The sequence below is a fragment of the Sinohyriopsis cumingii genome, chromosome 6 (genome assembly GCF_028554795.1).
Source record: "Sinohyriopsis cumingii isolate HCF-2022 chromosome 6, ASM2855479v2, whole genome shotgun sequence".
Lineage (NCBI taxonomy): Eukaryota > Metazoa > Mollusca > Bivalvia > Unionida > Unionidae > Sinohyriopsis > Sinohyriopsis cumingii.
The window spans coordinates 148,453,242-148,479,368 of record NC_142966.1 but is presented as its reverse complement, the minus strand read 5'-3'; the positions used below and the strand labels follow the sequence as shown (position 1 = coordinate 148,479,368).

Here is a 26,127-nt window from a genome sequence, read left to right as displayed (position 1 = left end):
CATTCATTTAGTTACAGTAGTGGGGCATTTATTTATTGTATGGTAGCAGAGCACTTAAAATAAAAAATGAAAACAAATAATAAAAAAATTTTATGGGTAAATTGTACACATTATTAATCCTGAACATTAAACCATTTTCAGTTTATTTCTGTTGTAGTAGAGGTAATTCTGGATATAAACAACATCCATTATGCTTTTGTCTTGATCATTATGTTTTTTCATCTTCACCTAATTATGTTTTATGCTTACTTCTATATGGATTATGTTGTTGCATTAAAAATATAAATAAATATAAATCAGTAAAAAGGTTTTTGTCCTTTTATCATCTCTTTAATCTCACACATAAATTTGATAATATTCTTAAAAAAGGAAGACAGCTGTGTATGAATAGCATAAGAGTACTTTGTCAATCTTAAACAAAAGTGTTTTTTCTATTTATAGTACAAGTATAGGACACATTTCCAAGAAAACAGGAAGGCTTCCTCAATTTGAAAACTTGTCTCACAGATTCATTATATTTTGATAATATTTAGGTGGTGGACCAGTCTATACTTTTCAAAGAAATGGCATCAGATGTTAAGTGAAGAATGGGTTTTATCGTTGTGACCTGTGGATGTTATATGACTGAAAAATGTTGGAGAAGAGAGATCTTTTTAAACTTCAAAATATATCAGATCATAAAAAGGAAAAATAAATAAGGCTTTACAAATTTAAAAAGAAGAATATGAGAGTGTGTTAATACAGCACTTAGTTGGAGCATATCGTTATGTTCATTGTAGAATTTATGGACTTTATGATCATACAGCAAAGGTTAGACATATAGACTAGTTAAAATGTGTTTTGTATTTAAATAATTTGTTAGTATGTTTTGTGTTTGTATTCTGGTACTATTCCACATGGATTTTGCCTAATTATGACAAGAACCAGCTGGAGATTCAGGTTGGTAGCAAAATTAAATGTTCAATTTTCATACAGTTTTCTGTATTTATAACATGTAATGTGGGTTTTGAGTCTTGGGTTCAGCTAATGTGTGTATGTGAGAAAGCATGCCATTAGCTTCTCGTGGATGGTGGTTCTTTCCAGGGTTTTCCCAGGTTCTTCCTCCACCATTTTATACTGGCTGCTATGTATAGCCTATCTTGTACTGAAAAATGGCATTAAACCCAACAACAACACTTTTTTATCACTATTGGTTGGCATGTATGAAAAGGAGATCTCAGTGTTTTGGGATTTTATAGCAATCACCTAGAAGGGAATTTTTCTCAAAAATAAGGTGCACATCTCATTTTCATCATTATAGAGGTTTCCTTTTGGATAGATTGCTCAAGCAATGTAAATGTGAGTTGCCTGTCTTATCATGGAAGTTTAGTAATTTATCCAGACGTTAACATTTCAGTCTATGTGAATCAAATTAGTAATGTGCCCATTTGGTCACAGCTGCAGGGCATTTATTTACATTGCAGCAGCTGGCATTCATTTAGGTTGCAGTAGCTGGGCATTCAGTTAGGTCACAGTAGCTGGGCATTCAGTTAGGTTGCAATAGCTGGGCATTCAATTAGGTTGCAATAGCTGGGCATTCAATTAGGTTGCAGTAGCTGGGCATTCAGTTAGGTGCAGTAGCTGGGCATTCAGTTAGGTCACAGTAGCTGGGCATTCAGTTAGGTCACAGGCATTTAGTTAGGTTGCAGTAGCTGGGCATTCAATTAGGTTGCAGTAGCAGGACATTCAATTAGGTTACACTAGCTTGGCATTCAGGTCAGTGTCTTGGCATTCAATTATGTTACAGTAACTTGGCATTCAGTTCGGTTACAGAAGCTGGGCATTCAATTAGGTTGCAGTAGCAGGGTATTTATTTACATCATAGCTTGGGGGGGCAGGGCAGTCATTTAGGTCACAGTAGTGGAGCATTCATGATCAATAAAAGAAGCCATCGTAACCCAGTTGGTTAAACAAAGGTCTTGTAATCCAAGGGTTGCAGGTTCTATTCCCCCTGTAAGCAAGCCCTGGTTAACAGCCTCGTTATGATCTGTGTAAGGCACTTAACTCCCATTTCGTTACCATGAAGGTGCCACTAATAAGTTGAATTTGCTGTTAAAAACAACTAACTAACCATTCAAGGGGAATGCCTTATATGTCATATTAAACATAGATTCTTGTCATGCTGACTTCAAGACTCATAAATCTAGAGGACACAAATTACAATAAAAATAGTATTGTTGCCATGTCAGATAACTTTGAGGATGATAGGAAATGTTTGTTTTTAAAGGTGACCTTGTCTTGTCGATAAATTGAGAAGGCATTTATTACATCATTATCTTCATCATTATCATTGTCATCATCATCTAATTAATGAGTAGCGCACTAATCTTTCTTGAGGCTTTGAACACAGTATGGAGAAAAAAGTATAAACATTATCCAAAAAGTTTAACCTCTCGAACAAATATATATTGCATAAAATCTAGTAATCTGAAGTATGCATGAAAAGTAGAAACAAGTAAAAATATTATTCTTAAAGCAAGGGCTAATTCATTTAAAAAGTATTAATACTGTCTATATGTAACACAATTTATATTTGCAGCTGATTATGAAAAAAAGTTCTTTTTTACAACTCTTAGAAACAGTATTGTTGTCTGATATCCGTATGAATACTGTGTCTTTGTTGATGTCCTGACATTTCCCCTCAATTTTAAAAGTTGGCATGTGGCATTTACATGCAGCAGAGAACTTCAAACATATTGTAGCAGTTTTATAAAATGTTTTCCATTTCTGTTTTAGGCATGATACTTGGTCAAGGAGCTTTTGGTAGGGTGGTCAAAGCAGAGGCTATAGGAATTGTGGAACATGAGGATGTTACATGTGTAGCAGTCAAGATGGTTAAAGGTTTGTAGTTGTCCAATGCCCAGATTTCAAGATGCCTTCTCCTTCCTTTGGATCCTTCTTTATGTTCCGAAGAAATTATCTTAGAATGTCTGGATTGCCCTTTTGTACTGAAAATTATGGGATGCGACAAATGATATCATATATACTTTCTCATAAGTTGAGCCAGCTGCAAACAACATAGACCCTAATCTGTGCAACTGATTACTCCAAACAAACTGCATAGACTCAGATCTGTCTGTGAATTATGCAACAGATCTGGGTCTGTGCAGTTTGCAGTTGGACTTTACTTATAAGCTAGTATATATGATATCCTTTGTTATTTTGTTGTTAGTAAAAGTAGTGGTGTGTTTTTAATGATAGTAACTTACTGTATTTATATAAAGGGCCAGAACTTAAATCATATCACTAGTAGTATACTGCATTATTTCTGAACACAGTTACAACCCTATGGTCTACTCTGTAACAGAAAGAAGCAAAACCAACAAGTTTTGTAAAATTTGAGGAACAATTTTTGTTTCCGTAGAATAAATGTGAAATTTAAAAGGAACTTATGGTTATTGTGAATTTAATCCCAGATAGCCATAAATGTTCTATCTCAGGTCCAAAAGTATAGAATATAAATAGTCTTGAATGTGTACCTATTGTCTTGATATGCCATAATGAATGTCTTTGAAGTCAATAATTCCAAAATAATGATTTAGTCCAGAATGTTAATGAGCACTTTGTAATTCTAATGAATAATTTAAAGAAATAATTCCACTCTGCTAAAAAATAAACTAAAAACAACAAAATGTAGATTTCAATTATTAACTTTTCAAAATTAGTTTTCAACATGATTTTCTGCAAATTATTAGTGACTAAACTTGCATGATGTAGCTATTTGATATTCTGTTACCCATTAAATATCGTATGGCTTTTATTCTTTTTAAAAAATGGAAAAATTTTTAAGAAAAATGCTTGGTTAAATTCTAATAGAATTATTTAGGTAATGATTCTGACTCTCAACACAATCATAATCATATTTTAAAATGATGGAGAAATTGTGCATTGATGAGTGTTGATAGCAAACTGTTATTAAGTTAAAATCACAGTTTGGGTGCAGCGTCTATTACTGAACTTGACTGTAAGCTTGCCAAGGCCAAAAATTCATGTTTCAAGGCAGAAATGAATAAAATAAAAATCTAAATCCATACAAGCAAACTCGCAGTAATTAAAATCTGTTTTAAGATGTTACACTCTGAAATTTGTCAGATGTGACTGTTTTGTGATGTGTCTTCAGTACCCTCACCTTAACACATTAACTTTATCAATCCACACAAGAAATATTTTAATGAAAATAAAAATATTCTTATTTTCATTTGAAAACAGGCATTAATTTGACATAGTACAGATTTTGAAGCATTATTTGTTCATCCTAAATTTGTTAAAGGTCATTTGCCCAATAATTATTGTAAATTTCAGAACTTCTTTTTATCAATATAGTAATGCACACTGGCACATAATGTAGCAATAAATCCATGCAGATCAATGGTTTTTGCGATAAAAATTAAGAAAAAGAAAATTGACATTTTGGATTCGATATAAGAAAATATTGTATTGCTGGAATCCATGGATTTGATGACAGAATTAAGAAAAAGAAAATTGACATTTTGGATTCGATGTAAGAAAATATTGTATTGCTGGAATCCATGGATTTGATGACAGAATAGGGGGAATATTGGAATTTATAGGATTAAATGATCATGGTTTGATATTTATTAATGTATAAATTTTATCTAATAAGTCCTGAAGTTTGCATAAAACTAGTCAATGAGTAATTGGGAAAAAATTACATTTTGTTAAATACCATGGCCATGCTTGTTAGTACATACCACTGATCATTAGGAAGCGATGTATAGTTATGATTGATTAAGATTAGTAAAAATAAATGGACTTAAAATTCACACAGTAAGCAATTTTTGTACTCTTATTTAAATGATTAATTACTGACAAGTAACATGTTCTTACTTTTTAATATGATTTATTTTCAGATTGTACAGACAGAGAACAGATGATGTCCCTCTTGTCAGAACTTAAAATATTTATTCACATTGGACAACATTTAAATATACTTAACTTACTTGGTGCTGTTACCAAAAATATTGCCAGAGGTGAGTTTATTTATTGCTGTTTTTATATCTTTTTCTCAAAATATAGTTTTTCCTTCATTATTAGACCACTTCAGTGGCATAAGTGGTTAGAGGATCAGCCTCAGATGCGGGAAGTCACGGGTTTGAGCTGTGGTCGAGTTGTACCACATACTTATAAAAATGGTACTAACAGTTGCCTCGCTAGGTGCTCAGCATTAAGCACTTAGTGTTAGGACTGGTCAGCCAGGTGGGACATGATGCTACATGTATGACATCACTATAAACTGCCAAACTGGAGACATCATAGCGATATGACTGGAAAATTGTTAAAGCTACATTAAAAATCCAAATCACACATACACCCCTTCATTATCATAGACCATTTCTTTTTAGAGCCATTGTTATTTTCTTGTATAAATAATTAGAACCACTATGTGTCAGTGTGAAGGGTTTGATAATTTATTATGCATCTGTCAAGAGTAACTGAATTTCAAGTAAAATATGTTCAAAGAATTTGCATGCAATTGAATGTTTATGCAAAACTGAAAATATAATAGATACATGATATTAATTTTGACAAGGCTTGCCGTTGTTGATTTGTATTTAATCTGTAATAACAGATTTAATAATAATAGATTTATTTTAAAGAGGATAACGGAGTAGTTTCTTTAAAACTATTTCACCTCACCCCCAGAGCAAATACAGACACACATATACATACACCTACATTGAAATTTATGTATGTATATTCAGTACTCTCTAACTATAACAGTTTATGGGAGCCCATAAAGTTGACTGTTTTTTTTTTTTGTTCCTTATATTACTATATATTGAAATGGGAGCCATGCCATAAAGTGAAAGAGTACTCTCTGCACATGGACTTTAGTCTGCAAATAATTAAAGCTTGAACCTGAATAGGTATGGTGTTTATAGTATTAAATAAGTAAAGCATTGAAATATGTTACAGAATGTGGATTTAGGCAAGATTTTATGAATTTATTATGTATATTTTCATTCAGAGAAAAGTAAAAAATGTGCAGAAATACATTGATTGATTACCTCTTGAATTTGTAATTGGTAACTTTAAACAAGTTACACATGTAAAGAAAAATGTGGAATAATGAAAGATGTATCATAAAAAGTCATATTACATTTATTTTAATATTTTTTCCTCAGGTGAACTGTATGTGATTGTGGAATATTGCCATTTTGGCAATCTACGAAACTATCTCATAAAAAATAAAGAAAGTTATAAGGACATTATGTCAGACTACTTAGACCCTGTCACAGAGAAACAGAGAGAAGCAGAACAGGATCACGACAAGACCAAGCTAAAGCCTTACTATGTAAACAAGGCTCAACCTGAGAACACAACTGATCTTGTAGGGCCCCCTCTAACAAAGAAAAATCTCATATCATGGGCATTTCAGGTTGGCAGAGGAATGGAGTATCTTGCATCTAAAAAGGTAAGAGATAAAATAAGAGGAGCTTAGTTCTTTTCTTTAGTTTGTTCAGTTTAGTGTATAATTCTCAGCAGAGGAAATATTATTTGCACATGTAATATTTTAGCATGTAGAACGGTTTTTGTCAAGCACAATACTGTGTTAATACTTTCATATTTTGATATTTTTATTATAAACCATAATTCCAGTTTTCAAACAAATTATAAAGATTTTAAATTGAAGTGTTTGGCAATACAATAACTTACGAGATTTTATCCATAAGTAGAATAAGTCCACTCTGTGAAATGATTTTGAATGACAAAGATTTATCATGTATTCCAGCACAATACTGACAGTTCAGAGAGTAATTTCCAATTGCTAGTGTTGTCTTGGTAGTTGGTATGACCAAAAACATGTTGTACAATGTGTGGTGCAACTGGAACACTCCAGTTTTGTCCAATATGGATGTGATCTATAATCACTATTTTTCTCATGGACTGAGAAATATGGTGTAGTCCTACAGAGTCCATCTTTTCCAGGTCATTAATTTGTGAATAGTTCGAAGAGCTGGTGTTATTCAGTTTTGTTCTGTTTATAGCTATAGAATTGGCTTGTGTGGATATTTTTGCAAAAAAGTGCTGCTGTTAGCTCATGTACAGGCAATTATAGTAAGATCTGCTGTTAGCTCATGTACATGTACAGGCAATTATAGTAAGATCTGCTCTTAGCTCATGTACAGGCAGTTATAGCAAGATCTGCTGTTAGCTCATGTACAGGCAATTATAATAAGATCTGCTGTTAGCTCATGTACAGGCAATTATAGCATGATCTGCTGTTAGCTCATGTACAGGTAATTATAGTAAGATCTGCTGGTAGCTCATGTACAGGTAATTATAGCAAGATCTGCTGTTAGCTCATGTACAGGCAATTATAGTAAGATCTGCTGTTAGCTCATACAGGCAATTATAGCAAGATCTGCTGTTAGCTCATGTACAGGCAAATATAGTAAGATCTGCTGTTAGCTCATGTACATGCAATTATAGCATGATCTGCTGTTAGCTCATGTACAGGCAATTATAGCATGATCTGCTGTTAGCTCATGTACAGGCAATTATAGTAAGATCTGCTGTTAGCTCATGTACAGGCAATTATAGTAAGATCTGCTGTTAGCTCATGTACAGGCAATTATAGCATGATCTGCTGTTAGCTCATGTACAGGCAATTATAGCATGATCTGCTGTTAGTTCATGTACAGGCAATTATAGCATGATCTGCTGTTAGCTCATGTACAGGTAATTATAGCAAGATCTGCTGTTAGCTCATGTACAGGCAATTATAGTAAGATCTGCTGTTAGCTCATGTACAGGTAATTATAGCAAGATCTGCTGTTAGCTCATGTACAGGCAAATATAGAAAGATCTGATGTTAGCTCATGTACAGGCAATTATAGCATGATCTGCTGTTAGCTCATGAACAGGTAATTATAGCAAGATCTGCTGTTAGCTCATGTACAGGCAATTATAGTAAGATCTGCTGTTAGCTCATGTACAGGCAATTATAGCAAGATCTGCTGTTAGCTCATGTACAGGCAAATATAGTAAGATCTGCTGTTAGCTCATGTACAGGCAATTATAGCATGATCTGCTGTTAGCTCATGTACAGGCAATTATAGCATGATCTGCTGTTAGCTCATGTACAGGCAGTTATAGTAAGATCAGCTGTTAGCTCATGTACAGGCAATTATAGCAAGATCTGCTGTTAGCTCATGTACAGGCAATTATAGCAAGATCTGCTGTTAGCTCATGTACAGGCAATTATAGCAAGATCTGCTCATGCAGATGGTATAAAAATGATGTTAATTATGGTGATAATTTATTTCATCATTTTGAATTAATATTTTAATTAGTATATACTGACAACTTTCGATGAATTTTGTGAGCACCTTGTATGTGGCATTAAAAAAAGATAGAATTCAGTTTTAGTATTTTCTGACCAAGTGGAGAGTTTGCAATTTAAATTTTCTCCTTTGTTTTCTTTTTCATAACTTAAAACATAAACTTTAGTTTCCCTCTGATATGGTTTTTCTGTAAATTAATAGATTATTTATATATTACACACTATTGCTAAAGTGGTTTTGTGGTAGAGCGTCCACCTCGGATGCAGGAGGTTGTGGTTTTGAACACCGGCCGAGTCATACCAAAGACTTTTAAAAATGGTACTAACAGCTGCCTCGCTAGGCACTCAGCATTAAGAGGTTAGTGTTAATACTGGTCGGCCTGGTGTCAGGATAATGTGACTGGGTGGGACATCATGCTACATGTCTGTGGCATGATGCCTCGATTCTAAACATCACTGTGAACTGTCACACTGCAGACATCGTAGCGATATGACTGAAATTTTTTTAAAGCTACATTAAAAATCTAAATCACACACACACACATATATCACACACATACATGCAAAATGTTCAGATTTTTTGTAATAAGCGTGCATTTTTTAAACTTCTGTTTCCTTTCAGGAGATAATAATTATAAAATCATAAACATTTATTATATCTCAAAATGAAATAACATCAAGAAACATCATACAGCATCATCGTGTAGTTATTTTATTCAAAGTCTTTGCAATTAATGATAGAATTCAAAACTTTTGATCCGTGGAAATGTAAGGAAATGACCGCATGTTCTTGCTCAAAGTCCAAACAACATAGTCTCCTATCTGCTGTTGCATAATGCTCCAGCTGATGATGGTCCAGGATTTTCTAGAACATTATGAGATTGCAGATCTGGGACTGTGCGCTTTGCATTTGGACTTTCGAACGAGTACATACGGTAGTTGAATAGTTGCTGCTAGCAGTTCATTATATAGAATATGGTGTCTTTCATGAATTCATGCAAGAGAGAAATAAATCTTGGAAGATGCTTTTTGAGATTTTATCCATTAGATATATTTCATATCCCAGTTATTATTACTTTTGAAATATTACTGATCTCGTTTTGACATTTTCAGTATCTACATAGAGACTTGGCAGCCCGTAATGTACTTTTGGCTGAAGATAATGTTTTGAAAATCTGTGACTTTGGTTTATCAAAAGACTGCTACAAATATGCCAATCAGGAGTATCACAAGAAAGGAGATGTAAGTCAGTATTTAGGATATAAAAGTTAAGAGACTTACATAAAGTAGAAAAGTCTTGTGTGCAAGTTGTTTTTGTTTTTAATAATGTCTCTGATATGCATTATAAAGCAGGGATCTAACCTGTCACATTTTATATATGCCAGATTTTCAGAATAATTTGTCAGGGTAATATCCTTCAAAATATACAAGCCATATTCATTTTGTGTTGTTGTTTTCTCTTTTTGGCAGACCTGCTATGGTTTTGATATAGTTTCCATGGAATGTTTTTAACTCATTCAGCCTCGGGCTGTTCTCATCATTACTGCTGCTATGTCCCAGTGTTAACTAAGCTGTGTCTAGCTGCTTGTGCCACAGAGAATTTTGAATGAATTAGAATTTTTTAAAAACATCACGCACATGTATTCATTCGTACCTTCATTTCTCTTCTTTTATCCAACAAAAATCCATGAAATTTTCACCAATTGTTCCAAATAAATTTGTCTACGTCATGTATCTTTTGCATTTTGTGTCCAAATCTTTCACAAGTTATTTAGACACTGTTTAGAAAAATATGTACATAATTTTTAGATTGATGATTCAGTCTCAGAAACTTGGGTATTTTTATCTAAATGTCCAACTGCTGAACTTACTTTTCCTCTGCTTGCTGAATATTTTCTAAATGAAGGTATGCATGATGAATTGTGATTTTGCCTCAGCCAGTTAACAAACTGCTTTTTGGTATTGAAAAGTCGGGTGGATATCACTTATTAGAGAATTAGTGATGCTACAGATAGCCATGTGGACTTTATTTCTCAAAAATGTTGGTAACAAACCCAGCAGTTATTGTTGTTATAGAGGTCTAAGGACAGATAGCTACAATTACTGATTGGGGAAACTATTGATTGACAGCCATCAAGGTAAACAGGTCCATATCATCATCAAGTTTAGAAGAGTTCTAAAATAAATCCTGTCTGTCATCTATGGTAATTCATCAGGCATAAGGAAGAACTATCTTAAATTCAGCACCTAATAAATATCTGATTTCAAACCTAATAAATATCTGATTTCAACACCTAATATCTAAATTTCAACACCTAATAAATATCTAATTTCAGCACCTAATAAATATCTGATTTCAGCACCTAATAAATAACTGATTTCAACACCTAATAAATATCTAATTTCAGCACCTACAAAATATCTGATTTCAACACCTAAACATATGTCAGTACTAGAGTTAGGTAATATAATTTGAGGTACCAAGCTTGTTTTATTTTTTGTTTCTGCATAAACAGCTTCTATAGTAGTAAAGCAAAAGGTCATGTTCACCATGTTTCTCGTAACAGTTCATGCCATTTGTCAACACAAAGTGTGTCAGATAATTCACTGGTACTTGAAACTACTTTTGGCTTGCATTTGATTGTGGAGTATATTTATAGAACTTTAAAGAATATGATCATTTAATTTGCTGCAATATAATATTTCGTAGAGCTACATTTATAATTGGATTTAATCAGACATTTACATCAAAATGGGACAGGAGAAAAGCAAAAAGTTAGCTTGTTATCCTTCCTTAGGAAGCTGTATTATTTCTTTTTACATGCCCACCATACGGTAGAACACATTATATTTTGTTGCCCATTAATCCTTGAGTCTTTTATCAATTTTGTTTCCACAAAATAACTCGAGTTGTCAGCCATTTACAGTTACCAGACTTTCTGGAATGTCACTTACAGTTAGGAAGAAATCAGCATTTTCAGGGTCAGAAGGTTAGAGGTTGAGGTCACTGACTGAAACAAGAGAAATTGCTTCCACACAGTAATTTGTGTTCTCTACTGTCTACACTTAATAAACTTTGTGGCTGGCTTGCTCATGGGGTAAAGAAAAATTCTTTTGATTTTTTGGGTAAGTGGTCAAAGTTACTGTGACTGAAAGGAGAAAAATGATTTCTGCTCAATAACATTAGTTGTACATGACTGACCTTGATGGCTTGCCAGAAGGTTGTTGATTCTGGGGACAAGATCACTGAGATGAAAGAAAAAGGTTTCTGGATAGAAATTTAAGTTTTCAGACTTGTACCTTTACCAAAGGAAATGGATGGCTTTCATGTTAAACTTTGCTCAAGGTCTGGAAAAGACCTTTTGATTTTTGGGTCAAAGGTCAAGGGTATTGTTCCTCAAAGAAAAATGGGTCTTTTAAGAATAACTTGTTCTAGATTAAGTTCCTTGATGGCTTGCACTTAGTATAATGAATAAACCTATAGATTATGGTGTCTAAGGGTCACAGGTCATATTCATTTTTGTCTGCTAAACAGATATTAGCTTCTGCACATTAAATATAGAGTGTAAAGTGCCTTTATGGAGGACTGTTATGTGTATAATGTCCTGTTTATGGTAGTCTTGTTTTCTTTTTAGGGCCCAGTACCAGTCAAGTGGATGGCATTAGAATCATTAACCCACAGAATTTATACTACCAAGAGTGATGTGTAAGTGGATACATCTATGGGTACTGCTAAATTTGTTAAAGAGGGCATCATAGTTAACTAAAAGCAGGCCAGCAGATAATGTAACAAGTCAAACGACAGACAGAACGAATAGAAGACAAAATAAAACAATAGTTGTCCATTTATAGATAACAGTTTATTATGTGGTATGATTGGATGCCTTCTTTAGATTGTAGTAAAATGTACATAATATCAAAATTATCCAGATTCTGTCACTTCACTGCAAAATAATATCATCTAGACAAGAAATGGTTTTTGATATTACCATCTTCACATCAGTGATCCAGATAGCTGTCATTTGTTTCCATGTGTACATTTAGTATATACAAGGAAGAGAGATCGCCTCTGCCTCCACTAAAAGTCATTTGTTGTCTTTTGAGAGCTTCTGTAATCAGCGGTGCCCTTGTTGGCTGAGTGGTCTAAGGGACATGGCTTTACTGTAAATAAGCAGTGCCTTTGGGTGCCTTAGTGGTCTAAGGCACTTGCCTTTACATTGAATCAGCAGTGCCCTTGTGTGGCTGAGTTGTTTAAGGGACTTAACCTTTACAGTAAATCAGCAGTGCCCTTGGGTGGCTGAGTGGTCTAAGGCACTTGCCTTACAATGAATCAGCAGTTCCTTTGGGTGGCTGAGTGCTCTAAGGCACTTGTCTTTACAGTGAATCAGCAGTACCTTTGGGTGGCAGAGTGGTCTAAGGCACTTGCCTCTTACAGTGAATTAGCAGTGCTTTTGGGTGGCTGAGTGGTCTAAGGCACCTGCCTTTTACAGTGAATTAGCAGTGCCTTTGGGTGGCAGAGTGGTCTAAGGCACTTGCCTTTACAATGAATCATCAGTGCCTTTGGGTGGCTGAGTAGTTCTAAGGCACTTGCCTTTATGGTGAATTTGCAGTGGCCTTGGGTGGCTGAGTGGTCTAAGGCACTTTTTTCCCAGCCATTTTTTATTCATTTAGTATCGATATTTCTTACTCACATAAATCTGAGCAGGTTTTTTCATCTTCTTTTGTGTACATTTCAGCTGGTCGTATGGTGTTTTCTTGTGGGAATTATTTGCATTAGGTAAGATCAAATTATTATGTTCACAAATTGTTTTCTTATCTCTATTCCATTAGGTCAAGTTTCATCAGGTGGGTACGTGGGAAAGCCTGCCAGTAGCTTCTCGTGGTTCGGTGGTTCTTCCCTGGGTTTTTCAGGGTTCTTCCTCCACCATTAATACTGGCCGCCATGTATAGCCTATCGTGTGCTGAAAAATGGCGTTAAACACTACAACAACAGTCAAGTTTCATCAGAATTATTTTCTTATATTTCATTCATTAGGTCATATGTCATCATGATTGTTTGAAAGAGGAAAGAAAAACATCTTTACACACTGTTGATAAATAAAATAGATCTTGGCAAGTTTTAGCCAGCATTGTTAAGATAATTATTTCTTCAAATTCGAAAAGGAAATTTATGTTGCTTTATATTCTTAAGAATATTTTGTAAAGAATAACAGCTGTAAAATGCAGTTAATTTTTCCCTGCTTGCTCCCACATCTTCAGAATACTTCTGATCTAAAGTAATTCAGCATGCATTATTCTGGAATAATTGCATCTTTGTGTGACAGTTATTAATTCTTCAGTAAGTGTCCTCATTAAATGAAAGTAATTATCATAAATTTCATTTTGGTGATAATGCAACTTTTCTTTCTCCCCAGGTGGAAGCCCTTATCCTGGTGTGGAGCTGAACGAGAAGTTTATTTCACTCTTGAGGGATGGATACAGGATGGAGAAACCAGAAGCTGCTTCGGATGAAATGTAGGTATCCACAGAGCAGATTTGATGGTTGATACATATTACACTGGTATATAATCAGTGGAATGTTAGTTGGCAGGGCAGATTGTGGATGTGATTCACATTGCGCTGGCATTGGGTATGTGATTGACATTTTACTGCCGTTTAATTAGTGGAATGTTTGTTGGCAGGGCAGATTGGGATGTGATCGACATGACACTGCCATTTAATCAGTGTAATGTTAGTTGGCAGGGCAGATTGGATATATAATTCACAATACACTGGTATTTAATCAGTGTAATGTTAGCTGGCTCGGCAGATTGGGTATGTGATTTACAATACACTGGTATTTAATCAGTGTAATGTTAGTTGGCAGGGCAGATTGGGTATGTGATCAACATGACACTGCCATTTAATCAGTGTAATGTTAGTTGGCATAGCAGATTGGGTATGTGGTTTACAATACACCAGTATTTAATCAGTGTAATGTTAGTTGGCATAGCAGATTGGGTATGTGATTCACATTACACCAGCATTTAATCAGTGTAATGTTAGTTGGCAGGGCAGATTGGGTATGTGATTCACATTACGCTGGTATTTAATCAGTGTAATGTTAGCTGGCATAGCAGATTGGGTATGTGATTTACAATACACCAGCATTTAATCAGTGTAATGTTAGCTGGCATAGCAGATTGGGTATGTGATTCACATTACGCTGGTATTTAATCAGTGTAATGTTAGCTGGCATAGCAGATTGGGTATGTGATTTACAATACACCAGCATTTAATCAGTGTAATGTTAGCTGGCATAGCAGATTGGGTATGTGATTCACATTACACCAGCATTTAATCAGTGTAATGTTAGTTGGCAGGGCAGATTGGGTATGTGATTCACATTACACTGGTATTTAATCAGTGTAATGTTAGCTGGCATAGCAGATTGGGTATGTGATTTACAATACACCAGCATTTAATCAGTGTAATGTTAGCTGGCATAGCAGATTGGGTATGTGATTCACATTACACCAGCATTTAATCAGTGTAATGTTAGTTGGCAGGGCAGATTGGGTATGTGATTCACATTACGCTGGTATTTAATCAGTGTAATGTTAGCTGGCATAGCAGATTGGGTATGTGATTTACAATACACCAGCATTTAATCAGTGTAATGTTAGCTGGCATAGCAGATTGGGTATGTGATTCACATTACGCTGGTATTTAATCAGTGTAATGTTAGCTGGCATAGCAGATTGGGTATGTGATTTACAATACACCAGCATTTAATCAGTGTAATGTTAGCTGGCATAGCAGATTGGGTATGTGATTCACATTACACCAGCATTTAATCAGTGTAATGTTAGTTGGCAGGGCAGATTGTGGATGTGATTTACAATACACTGGTATTTAATCAGTGTAATGTTAGCTGGCACGGCAGATTGTGGATGAGATTCATATTACACTGGCATTTAATTGGTATAAAACTGGTTGGCAAGACATATTTAGTGAGTGATACATTATACTGACCTTACATCAGTGTAATTATTTGGCAGTTGGTGGGTGATGCACATTACATTGGCATTACATCAATGTAATCATTCCATTGGCATTTCATAATTGTAATTTATCAGGGGATTTTTGGTGGGTGATACATATTACATTGGCATTACATCAATGTAATCATTCCATTGGCATTTCATAATTGTAATTTATCAGGGGATTTTTGGTGGGTGATGCACATTACATTGGCATTACATCAATGTAATCATTCCATTGGCATTTCATAATTGTAATTTATCAGGGGATTTTTGGTGGGTGATGCACATTACATTGGCATTACATCAATGTAATCATTCCATTGGCATTTCATAATTGTAATTTATCAGGGGATTTTTGGTGGGTGATGCACATTACATTGGCATTACATCAATGTAATCATTCCATTGGCATTTCATAATTGTAATTTATCAGGGGATTTTTGGTGGGTGATGCACATTACATTGGCATTACATCAATGTAATCATTCCATTGGCATTTCATAATTGTAATTTATCAGGGGATTTTTGGTGGGTGATGCATATTACATTGGCATTACATCAATGTAATCATTCCATTGGCATTTCATAATTGTAATTTATCAGGGGATTTTTGGTGGGTGATGCACATTACATTGGCATTACATCAATGTAATCATTCCATTGGCATTTCATAATTGTAATTTATCAGGGGATTTTTGGTGGGTGATGCACATTACATTGGCATTACATCAATGTAATCATTCCATTGGCATTTCATAATTGTAATTTATCAGGGGATTTTTGGTGGGTGATGCACATTACATTGGTGTTACATCAATGTAATCATTCCATTGGCATTTCATAATTGTAATTTATCAGGGGATTTTTGGTGGGTGATGCACATTACATTGGCATTACATCAATGTAATCATTCCATTGGCATTTCATAATTGTAATTTATCAGGGGATTTTTGGTGGGTGATGCACATTACATTGGCATTACATCAATGTAATCATTCCATTGGCATTTCATAATTGTAATTTATCAGGGGATTTTTGGTGGGTGATACATATTACATTGGCATTACATCAATGTAATCATTCCATTGGCATTTCATAATTGTAATTTATCAGGGGATTTTTGGTGGGTGATGCACATTACATTGGCATTACATCAATGTAATCATTCCATTGGCATTTCATAATTGTAATTTATCAGGGGATTTTTGGTGGGTGATGCACATTACATTGGCATTACATCAATGTAATCATTCCATTGGCATTTCATAATTGTAATTTATCAGGGGATTTTTGGTGGGTGATGCACATTACATTGGCATTACATCAGTGTAATGGAAGTTGGCAGGGCCAGTGTGGTGGGTGATGGGCATTACACTTGACCCTAACCGGCACTTTACGCTAATGACTTAAAGAACTTCATTCATTGAAAAAAGTTTATAGAAAAGTTTGTTCTTTCTCAACTGTATCTCATCTGAATTCAAATAGTCTTTTTAGCAATGTACAGTCTTCATGTTGCTTATGCCATAATACAGAAACTACCCTTCTGTGAGTAGTTAACAACCCTCTTGATGCTTTGGATGGTGGAAAGATTACAGTCCTGACCTTCCTTGACTTGTCTGTGCATTTGTCACAGTAGACCATGATATAATACTTTGCTGTCTCCAGCATATATTTGGTATTCATGATGCAGCTATACTGTGGTCAAAGACCTATGTAGTCCACGGAACACAAATTGTGTCCATAAATGGTACTAACAGCTACCTCGCTTGGCGCTCAGCATTAAGAGGTTAGTGGTAGGACTGGTCGGCCTGGTGTCAGGATAATGTGACTGGGTGTGACATCATGCTACATGTCTGTGGCATGATGCCCCTGGGCTAGACATCTCTGTAAACTGCCACAATGCAGACATCATAGCAAAATGACTGAAAAATTGTTAAAGTTATGTTAAAAATCCCCATCATTTCACCAGTTTGGTGTTATCACAAAGAGGACAGGTTTGATTGGTCTGCACTTGCTGTTAGTCTATCATATGTCTTAAAATGCCAGGAACATTCAGTACTCCACATGAGGGCACACTCTTCATATTGTGAGAACTATGTTATCAGGTTTAGTGTTACATGCCCATTGTAATTTATCAGAAGCAAACAGGACAGTTATACACTGTCAGTATACAAATCAACCAAACCCTGAGACCACTTTTCAAAAGTTAATCAAAAGTTTCAGCTCATGTAATTTATTACATACTGTACAAAATAATAAAAAGTAAATATTTACAATCTTTGAGAAATAATTAAGACTTTATGACAGCTGGGAGGCACAAAGTCTACAGAAATAAATAACATCTCAAATAATTGAATTCAAAGTAACTAGTTTTCACACTTAGCCATTATTCTTAAAGAGCTTACACACATAACCATTTCATTTAGAGTTTTCACACCTAGTCATTTTTCATTTTTCACTCTAGCCATTAGGTTTAATTTTGCATTTAGTTTCATTACTCCAACATGGTTGTATTTACAGCCATTTGAAACTTGATGCATTTAGTTTTGAAGACTGTTATGCATTCTGTTACAAAAACATATTAAGTGGCCCAGTTTTTGTGCTGTCGAGACTTTTGCTATTTTAGATTTTTGGTTCATGAATGGGATGAGTCCTCACAGAATAGTATATTCGAAATTCTTGTGTTCACACGTTATTATATATTGCAGCTACAAAGTAATGAGGAGTTGCTGGGCGGAAAACCCAGATGATCGACCCACCTTCAGTCAGCTGGTGAACAAGATGGGGGACTTCCTGGAGGATAATGTCAAACAGGTGAGAGTTAGGTGTTTCAGACAGATAAACACAAAAAATGGGTGAGGGTTAAAACCTTGTAGTATCACTAAGTGTTTATTAGCCAGTAACTTGTTCTAGATCATATTTGTTTTAGGTTCAGAAGCCAGCCTTCAGAAATTGAAGTCTGACTTATCATTGACTAATTAAATGTGTCAAGTCTAGATTTAATTTAAGACCTATGTTGGTGAAATTAGGGCCTAGTTTGTTAGAGATTGTTTGGGCACTATTCCATTCCATTCTGATTATGATGAGAAAGCATGTGAGAACATTCATTATCAAAAGACTGAATGAAAAAACATTATCATAATAAAGAAAAAACATCACCTGCTTGAATATCATTTGATATTCAGTGTTCATTTGTATTATTAAATTTGCTAATGTTGATGTAAGTGATCTCTCAGCAGGAATTTTTTATTTGGTGCTTAGCTGACCTAGCTGTAAGCCCAAATGCAGTGATTTTCCATCTGATTGACTGTAAGCCCAAATGCAGTGAATTTCCATTACAATTGACTGTAAGGCCAAATGCAGTGATTTTCCATCCAATTGACTGTAAGGCCAAATGCAGTGAATTTCCATCCGATTGACTGTAAGACCAAATGTAGTGAAGATTTTCTTTTGACTACACCAAGTCTGTACATTTGGCCCTGTGCTAACCATAGCCAATATCTCATGAGATTTGAAGCTGCTTTACATGTATTTAGGATACTGGAAACAGGACCAACTATGGGTTAAGAACATACAACTCCCTCTGCCTCTAACCTCTTCTCCTGTTGTATTATTATTAAGTAATGTATCAGAAAAAGAAGCCAATTTTGGAAGTAAATATCCTTCTCTGATAATACTTATCTAATCATAATACAGGAACACCCCTACAAGCCCTCCTGCAGTTACATACTTGGTGCTTTTGCATCCATTCCAGTAGTAGCTGGTGATTGGTGGGAGTTGGTGCCAGTCCATTGATTCAAGATGAGATAACTCTATTGTGACATCTGCCTGGGGAAGCAGATAACCTTTTAGCAATTTCGCTGCTATAACTAGCCAAAGATGTGGTGAACATCATTTTGAGTTTATGAAGGCTGTATTTGCAAGGTCATGAATGTACTCCCATGAATTATGCTGGTGCATTTATTGCTGAAAAAAACCATTTTACTTCAAGAATTGGTTTACATCATCAGATCTTGGCTGAGTTTGATTGTGAACAAGAATTAAACATATTTATTATGCCATTAACATTCAAAATTATTTTTTGTCAGACTAGTAAAATAGTTAAAATCAGTGTTATTTAATGATTAGAAGATAGTTTACATAGGGTTGTGGTCTTCAAATACTTCATAAGCTTGTTTGCTGAAATGGTTAACTGTTAAATTATGTAAGACAAGTGATATCAGTCCCACTTGTGCCTCTTGTTAGAAATATAACATTGGTTCAGATTCATTCTTGGGGGCAGATTGTAAGTTGCATACGTAACGCAGTGTTTATGAGCCTTGTCATAATCGGAAATAACATTTTCTTGTTGTTCCAGTATTACCTTGACCTTGGCAAATCATACCTGAAGATGCACGACTTGGAGCCAGAGGGAGCCACAGTTCATGATGAGCTGCCGATGCAAGATGGATACCTGAAAATGAATTCTGTTAGTGGTGAACACATAGACTATACAAAAATGGCATATGCACCACCACCACCAGATGGAACTACCCAGTTATCTTCCAGTAGTGACAGTGAAGATGAAGATGGTTATGTGAACCAACCAAAGTATAAAACAAATGATGGTGATGGTATAGAACTTCTGCCGCTTATGTCTACCACAATTGTTGATGAACAGGCTCAAATGCGTGAAAAGCGTGGAAGACGAAAATATTCACGGGAAAACTCCCCTCTTCGGGTAAGGACTCAAGCTGAAGTTCACAGAGATGATAATGATAGTGATAGTGGGCACTCCAGCTATGCCCCAGGTAGTTCTCCAGAAAAGATGGATGAAAATGATGGTTACTTGATTCCAAAAAACTTGAATAGTCCCCTTTCCTGCACTGGATTTTCTTCAGGAAAGGGGGGTGTAGAAAATGGTAATGATTCTTTGAGATCAGCAGTTTCAAGTGGATTCCATTCAGATTACCACAATGAAGACTTGCTACCTCCAGACTATCGGGCTGTCATGGAGGCCTCAAACAGAGGAGAAAGTGATGATGCATGATAAATTTGGGAACAAAATATCTTTTGAATTCTCAAGATGTGCCTTATTTCATTCACATCAGTTTCTCACATAGCTGTGAGATGCTGACAGTTTAGGGTTAGAAGTATCACAGTTCGGGAATAAACAGGATTCCTGTGAATCTTCTTGGATATTTAACTCCCTGGTGTATATGAGAATTATATTGAGGCGGAAATATACAAATTTTCTTTCAGATGGGTTATTCCAGGAAATGTTAATGGAAATGGAGATAAGAAATTCAGCTTTGCTAAAGTTTTACCATAATGGGCAGAAATATCAAGGCTTCCATTTAGTTGGACAGAATAACAACAAAAAAAATAACCTCACTGATTAAATGCATTAGGGCTGTTCCAATAAAATGTTCATGGGAAGGCACTTTTAATATAAAATAGTCACCCATAGAGGCACTTAGAATTTTTGTATTGTTTCATATTAATTCTTTGGGTAGTCCCTAGAAAATAGTTTTAAAAAAGTGCCTTCCCTGGGTACCCTGTATGTTTAAATGGAATAGCCTTTTCAGAATGCAAGTAATAAGTGTTCACAAATTCAAGCTGCATTTTCAGCTATTGAGTATGCAATTTATGCTGCATTTTCAAGATCTGTACAAGTTTCTACACATAGGAATCATTAATTATCCAGGTACTGATTATCTGGAATTGCCAGTCATTCAGACCATAAATGAAGTTCATTCATCAAGATGGCCAATTGTATGGACCTAATTTCTCTTTCCTAGAGAGACTGGATTACTGACCGAGTTAATGAAATGATACCATTTATTAAAGCAATGTAATAATGAGATGTTTTACAAAAATCATCTAGTCTGCACACAAATCATTGTCTCCAATAATGACTAGTGACCAAAAATCATACCTTTTTTCATTGAAAATCATTTAATGGCTGAAATAAAGTCAATTCCAATTTGTAGATTATTTGGTAATATTCAGTAGCTCATTAGCATCACTTTTACTGTGATGGCTTATATGTTAAATTGCCATAGTATCCTTCATTTTATTCAGTAATTATGATGTAGGTATAGATGAATCTGTGAAAAAGTGCAATATAAGTTAATATTTCTATATACCCACCATAAATCAGAGTATTATGTTAATGATGTCCATCTGTTACCAATTTTGTTTCTGCACAATAACTCGAGTTGTCCTTCATCTGTAGTTACCAAACTTTGTGTCTGGCTTACGCCTGTTGTAAAGAAGAACTTTATTGATTCTGGGCTGAAAGCTCCAAGGCCAAGGTGTAGTCAAATAAATTGGCCCCCAAACCTTTACTGAAAGTAATGGACGGTTTAAGGGCTGATGTATTGGATTAAGGTCAAGATAAATGTGATTGAAAGAACACAGATGTTTTCAGTGCAGTAACTCAAGTTTTCCATCATCTACAGTTACCAAAGTTTTTGGATAATTTGCAAATTAGGTAAGGGCTGTTCCAGTACAAATATACTTGGTACCCAGGGAAGACACTTTTATTGTGAGGTAGTCACTCATGTATGCAATTTAGAACTATGTATAATTTTCAGATGAATTCTCCGAGTAACCAGAGTACCCTGGCATAGTTTTAAAAAAAGTGTCTTCCCTGGGTACCATGTATGTTTAAATGGAACAGCCCTAAAGAAGAACATTATAGGTGTTGCGGTAAAAATAAGTTCATTGTTACTGAAAGATGAAAATTGTTTCAGCATAACGACTAAAGTTCAGCATCACATACTTGGACCAAACTTTGTGGTTGGCATTCACTTAAGGAGGAACAAGCTTATTCAGTTTGAGTTCAAAAGGTTATAAGTCAAGGTCACAGAATGAAAGAAGAAAAATGGTTTAGACAGAATAACATTGATTTACATCACAGTCCTGGACCAAAATTTGTATAGACTTTCACTTAGGATTAGGAAGAAGTCTGTTGACTTTGTGGTTTCAGTGACCAAGGTGACTAACACTGGAGAAAACCCACCTTCATTTTAGACTGTAGACCTTGACCAAAGTTTGTGGAGGTCTTGTATTTAAGATACAGAAGAGGCCCATTGGTTTGGAGGTCAAACTATTAAAAAAGTTTTTGTAGAATAATTTTTATTGTAGCTTAAGTTCCTTCATCAAATTTTGTGAATGGACCACTATTAGGGTAATAAAGAAACCTATATATTCTATAATGTTAAAAGGTCAGAGGTCACATGTAATAATTCTTATAAGAAATGATTTTTTTTCTGTACATTACTTGTAGTGTGTTAAGTGACTACATTGGGGACTGTTAAACACAGGGTAAGAATCAAATCTGCAGTTTGTTCAGATTTTTTCCAAACTGAGCAATGAGTGTTACAAGACTTGTATTTTGCTTTTTTTCATCCAAAGCAGAATTTGTTAGAAAAATAAGAATGATTGGCCTTTTGTAGGACTTCTAATACCCTAAAAATAAGTCCATGAAGTAACCCTTCTTCTGGCAAAAGAAACATATGTACAAGATGAAGTTGAGTTGGGATATTTATGAGACTAAGTTTTAAATGTATATATTTTAATCTTAAAAATGTTGAAGTTGATTCAGATTATTTTAAAACATTCATTTTTATTTTAAAATGTGTTGCTACTGATATTTGTGTTTTGCAGCTATGTTTGTTCTTACAAATCAAGTCAGGGATTTTTCCTATCATGTTTTGTATAGAAGATGGTTGGTTAGTTTTTAATGATACTTTCAACACATTATTGACTACATTATGAATGGGAGCTAAATACCTTTTTCATCTTGCTGTTTGGTTGTTTACAGAAAAAATAATTCATACTTTTTGAACATAAAATCCATATATTTTTAAAACAAGTGGGCATGCCACAAAATCGAAGACAGTTCTTTTCATTGGTCATTACAAAGCTCTGTAATTAAATATTATAAATATAGAATCTGGAATGAAGTGTTGTTTTAAATACCATGAATATAGGATCTTTCTTAATAATTCCAAGGTGTCTTGAACAAACATTTTCATAGACGATTTTCTCTCTTAGATTTTTTGTGTGAAAAGTTAGTACCAAAACTTGTGCATTTCCTTTTGCACTGGTTTCCAAAATAGGGTAGGTATGTAGCGAGAATTTATGAAGCATTTAATGCATGGATGTTGATATCAGAAACAGACTGAAAATGAAGACCATAAACATTTTTTAATTTTATTATGTTCAAATTCTTTTTTAAATATTAGTTTAGACTTAGTCCACGTTAATATTTTATGAATGCAAGTGTCTTCCACTCTTAATTTTTATAATCAGTAGTCTATCTTTTTGCCTTACCCCCTTTTTTATAAGAATTTTATATGACACATTTTTGTATCATATTGTCGTTGTAATGGTTTTACAGAATTTTTTTAAGAAAAACTTTCTACATAAAGTTATGAATTTTTCATTTATGAATCCCAATGGTGTAATATTCATAAAATATGTAAATATTTATTGAACCCATTTTTAAGTTTGTAAACCTCTCTATCATTAAGCACTAAATAATTATGCAAGACCCCTCTTTTATATACATGCTTGTAAGTTGGGACTAAGTAAATACTGCATAGAACCACATATGCTGTCACATAAAGTGTTGGCAGATCTGGGTCTATTTTGTTAGAAGTAATCAGTAAAGCAAACAAACAAAATAGACCCTGATCTTCAGGCACATTATTTGACAGCAGATCAGGATCTGGGTTCTTTGCAGTTGGACCTGGTTTACATACGGTATTTTCTCCCATACCGATATTTTACATCCTGGACATAACATTTTTAGCCTATATGGACAAGGATCAAGCTTTGCCTACAGATCTTTATTATAATGGACTAGAATCCTCCACAAAGTTGCACAGAACCATTTAAAAATGAATAATGCAGAAATGATTCTGAAATTCCTCATTCGCTTTTGTCTAAAAAAAAGAATAACTTCAGTTCTGATCTTTACAGCTGATATGGTAATTACTACACATCTAGTGTTTACCTAACTTTTGACCCCCTTTATTGGACTCCTCTACAATATTTATTCAGCAAAATTATGATTTGGAGAATACAAAGGTCTGGAGCCAAACAGCTATAAATGACATGTACATTCATCATGAACTAAAGGAAAAGTCTTTGATAGGAAAAGCTGTAAATATTCTCTTTTATGTTCTGTTCAGGAGCTATCAGAATTTAGTTTGGTATAAAAGTTTTATAAATTTTGATTATTATTATTGTTGAGAGAGGCACATTTTTAACAAGTGAATGTCTAGATAAACTATTAATCTGAGTTACTGACAGTATTGTATGGTGATGCAAACCCAGACTTAAAATGCAATAGTTTAGTGCATGCATTCCAGGATGTATTTTTAAGGAGGCTAGCTTGACCTCTATATACTGTGCTCAGTACATGTTCAACAGTGACTTGAAAATAATGTTTCTTGTTGAAACAGGTGATACGTCTTCCAGTTGTTTACGTAGGGCAAATTATAACTGTACAAAGAATGCAAATGTGACTATCAAAATAGCTGTATTTACCTTTCATTGATGAATTTATGTTGTTTACCAATTGTATGTTTTCTTTTTATTAACTGTTTCATAGATTTTCTCTTCTTTTTTTTTTTCTTGTAGAAAACCTTATGGTAGTGATACAACTTTTAGAATCCTGTTATTACTAAGCTGTCTATTATTACCATCAAACAGCATTTACATGGCCGTTTTTTGTTAAATATCTATGCTCTATACAATAAAGCATGTAATATTTAGTTCTACATTGTCTGTAATTTTGCATTTCCATCAATAAAAGACACAAATTTTGTGCAATTTTGACATCTAAGATAATTATTGGCTTTGTTATGTTATTTGTACTAAAAGAAAATGTGTTTTAAAAAAATGATAATATGATACATTTTCATTGCATTCTGTGTAAATGGCATCATGGTGCCATGTTTCTTGAAGCTAATATAGAACTACCATACTTACCAAATGGAGGAAGTAATATTGTCTTATAATTACACTGCATTTTCTTACAATGTATCACTTCATTTACATGTGAATAATTGTTGTAACTTGTTTTTTTTTGTATACATAGATAACCATTAGTCATTAAAAAGAGATTTAAGACTGCACAAATGCTCTTATCATAAAACTGACATGTTTGTGTCAGTCATATTTACCATACATGGGTAGAAATTATTACTGACATAAAACAGTTTTAAATATATAGGAATGTTGGTTATCTTTCATTTCCATATCCTTGGGGACTTCTCTAATCAAAGTCTCTGATGTCACGCTATGAGCCAGTTGCCTGTGGAAAAGTTGATATTATGCCACCACTCAAATGGGTTGGTATTTGCCAGTGTATATTTCATAACCAAGGAAATATGTACGCTGTACAGGTTTATAGCTTGGTTGTTTACATTTATGTTAAATCACAAGAATGCATCAAATTTCTAATTACTGTTGTCTTGACCACTTTTGTCTCCAATATTGCTGCAACATTTACATGTGTAAACTGTTTATATTAATTTATGCCTGTAAACATTTACATGTGTAAACTGTTTATATTAATTTATGACTGTAAACATTTACATGTGTAAACTGTTTATATTAATTTATGTCTGTAAACATTTCCAAAATTAGTAACCATGTAAATGAGCATACACATGGTTTTCAGTAATGTAGTAACTGCTAGTTACAATTAAATGATATATTTCCACAATTCTGTTTAATTGGACTGTTTGCTAGGAG

The 26,127-nt window shown here is 34.3% G+C and overlaps 1 protein-coding gene across 2 annotated transcripts in view; it reads left to right on the top strand.

Annotated features, from left to right (window-relative positions):
* LOC149798239 (vascular endothelial growth factor receptor 1-like) overlaps nucleotides 1-25,600 on the top strand; it is a 157,820-nt gene extending 132,220 nt beyond the window's left edge. For both annotated transcript variants that reach the window (XM_089963358.1, XM_089963357.1), the window contains 9 exons: nucleotides 2,776-2,880; nucleotides 4,911-5,030; nucleotides 6,186-6,475; nucleotides 9,461-9,589; nucleotides 11,983-12,053; nucleotides 13,084-13,124; nucleotides 13,762-13,861; nucleotides 18,081-18,186; nucleotides 19,730-25,600. In XM_089963358.1, the coding sequence (XP_089819484.1) occupies nucleotides 2,776-2,880; nucleotides 4,911-5,030; nucleotides 6,186-6,475; nucleotides 9,461-9,589; nucleotides 11,983-12,053; nucleotides 13,084-13,124; nucleotides 13,762-13,861; nucleotides 18,081-18,186; nucleotides 19,730-20,401 (1,634 nt within the window). In that variant the 3' untranslated portion in view covers nucleotides 20,402-25,600. The remainder of the gene's footprint in view (nucleotides 1-2,775; nucleotides 2,881-4,910; nucleotides 5,031-6,185; nucleotides 6,476-9,460; nucleotides 9,590-11,982; nucleotides 12,054-13,083; nucleotides 13,125-13,761; nucleotides 13,862-18,080; nucleotides 18,187-19,729) is intronic.
* The last annotated feature ends 527 nt before the right edge of the window (nucleotides 25,601-26,127 follow it).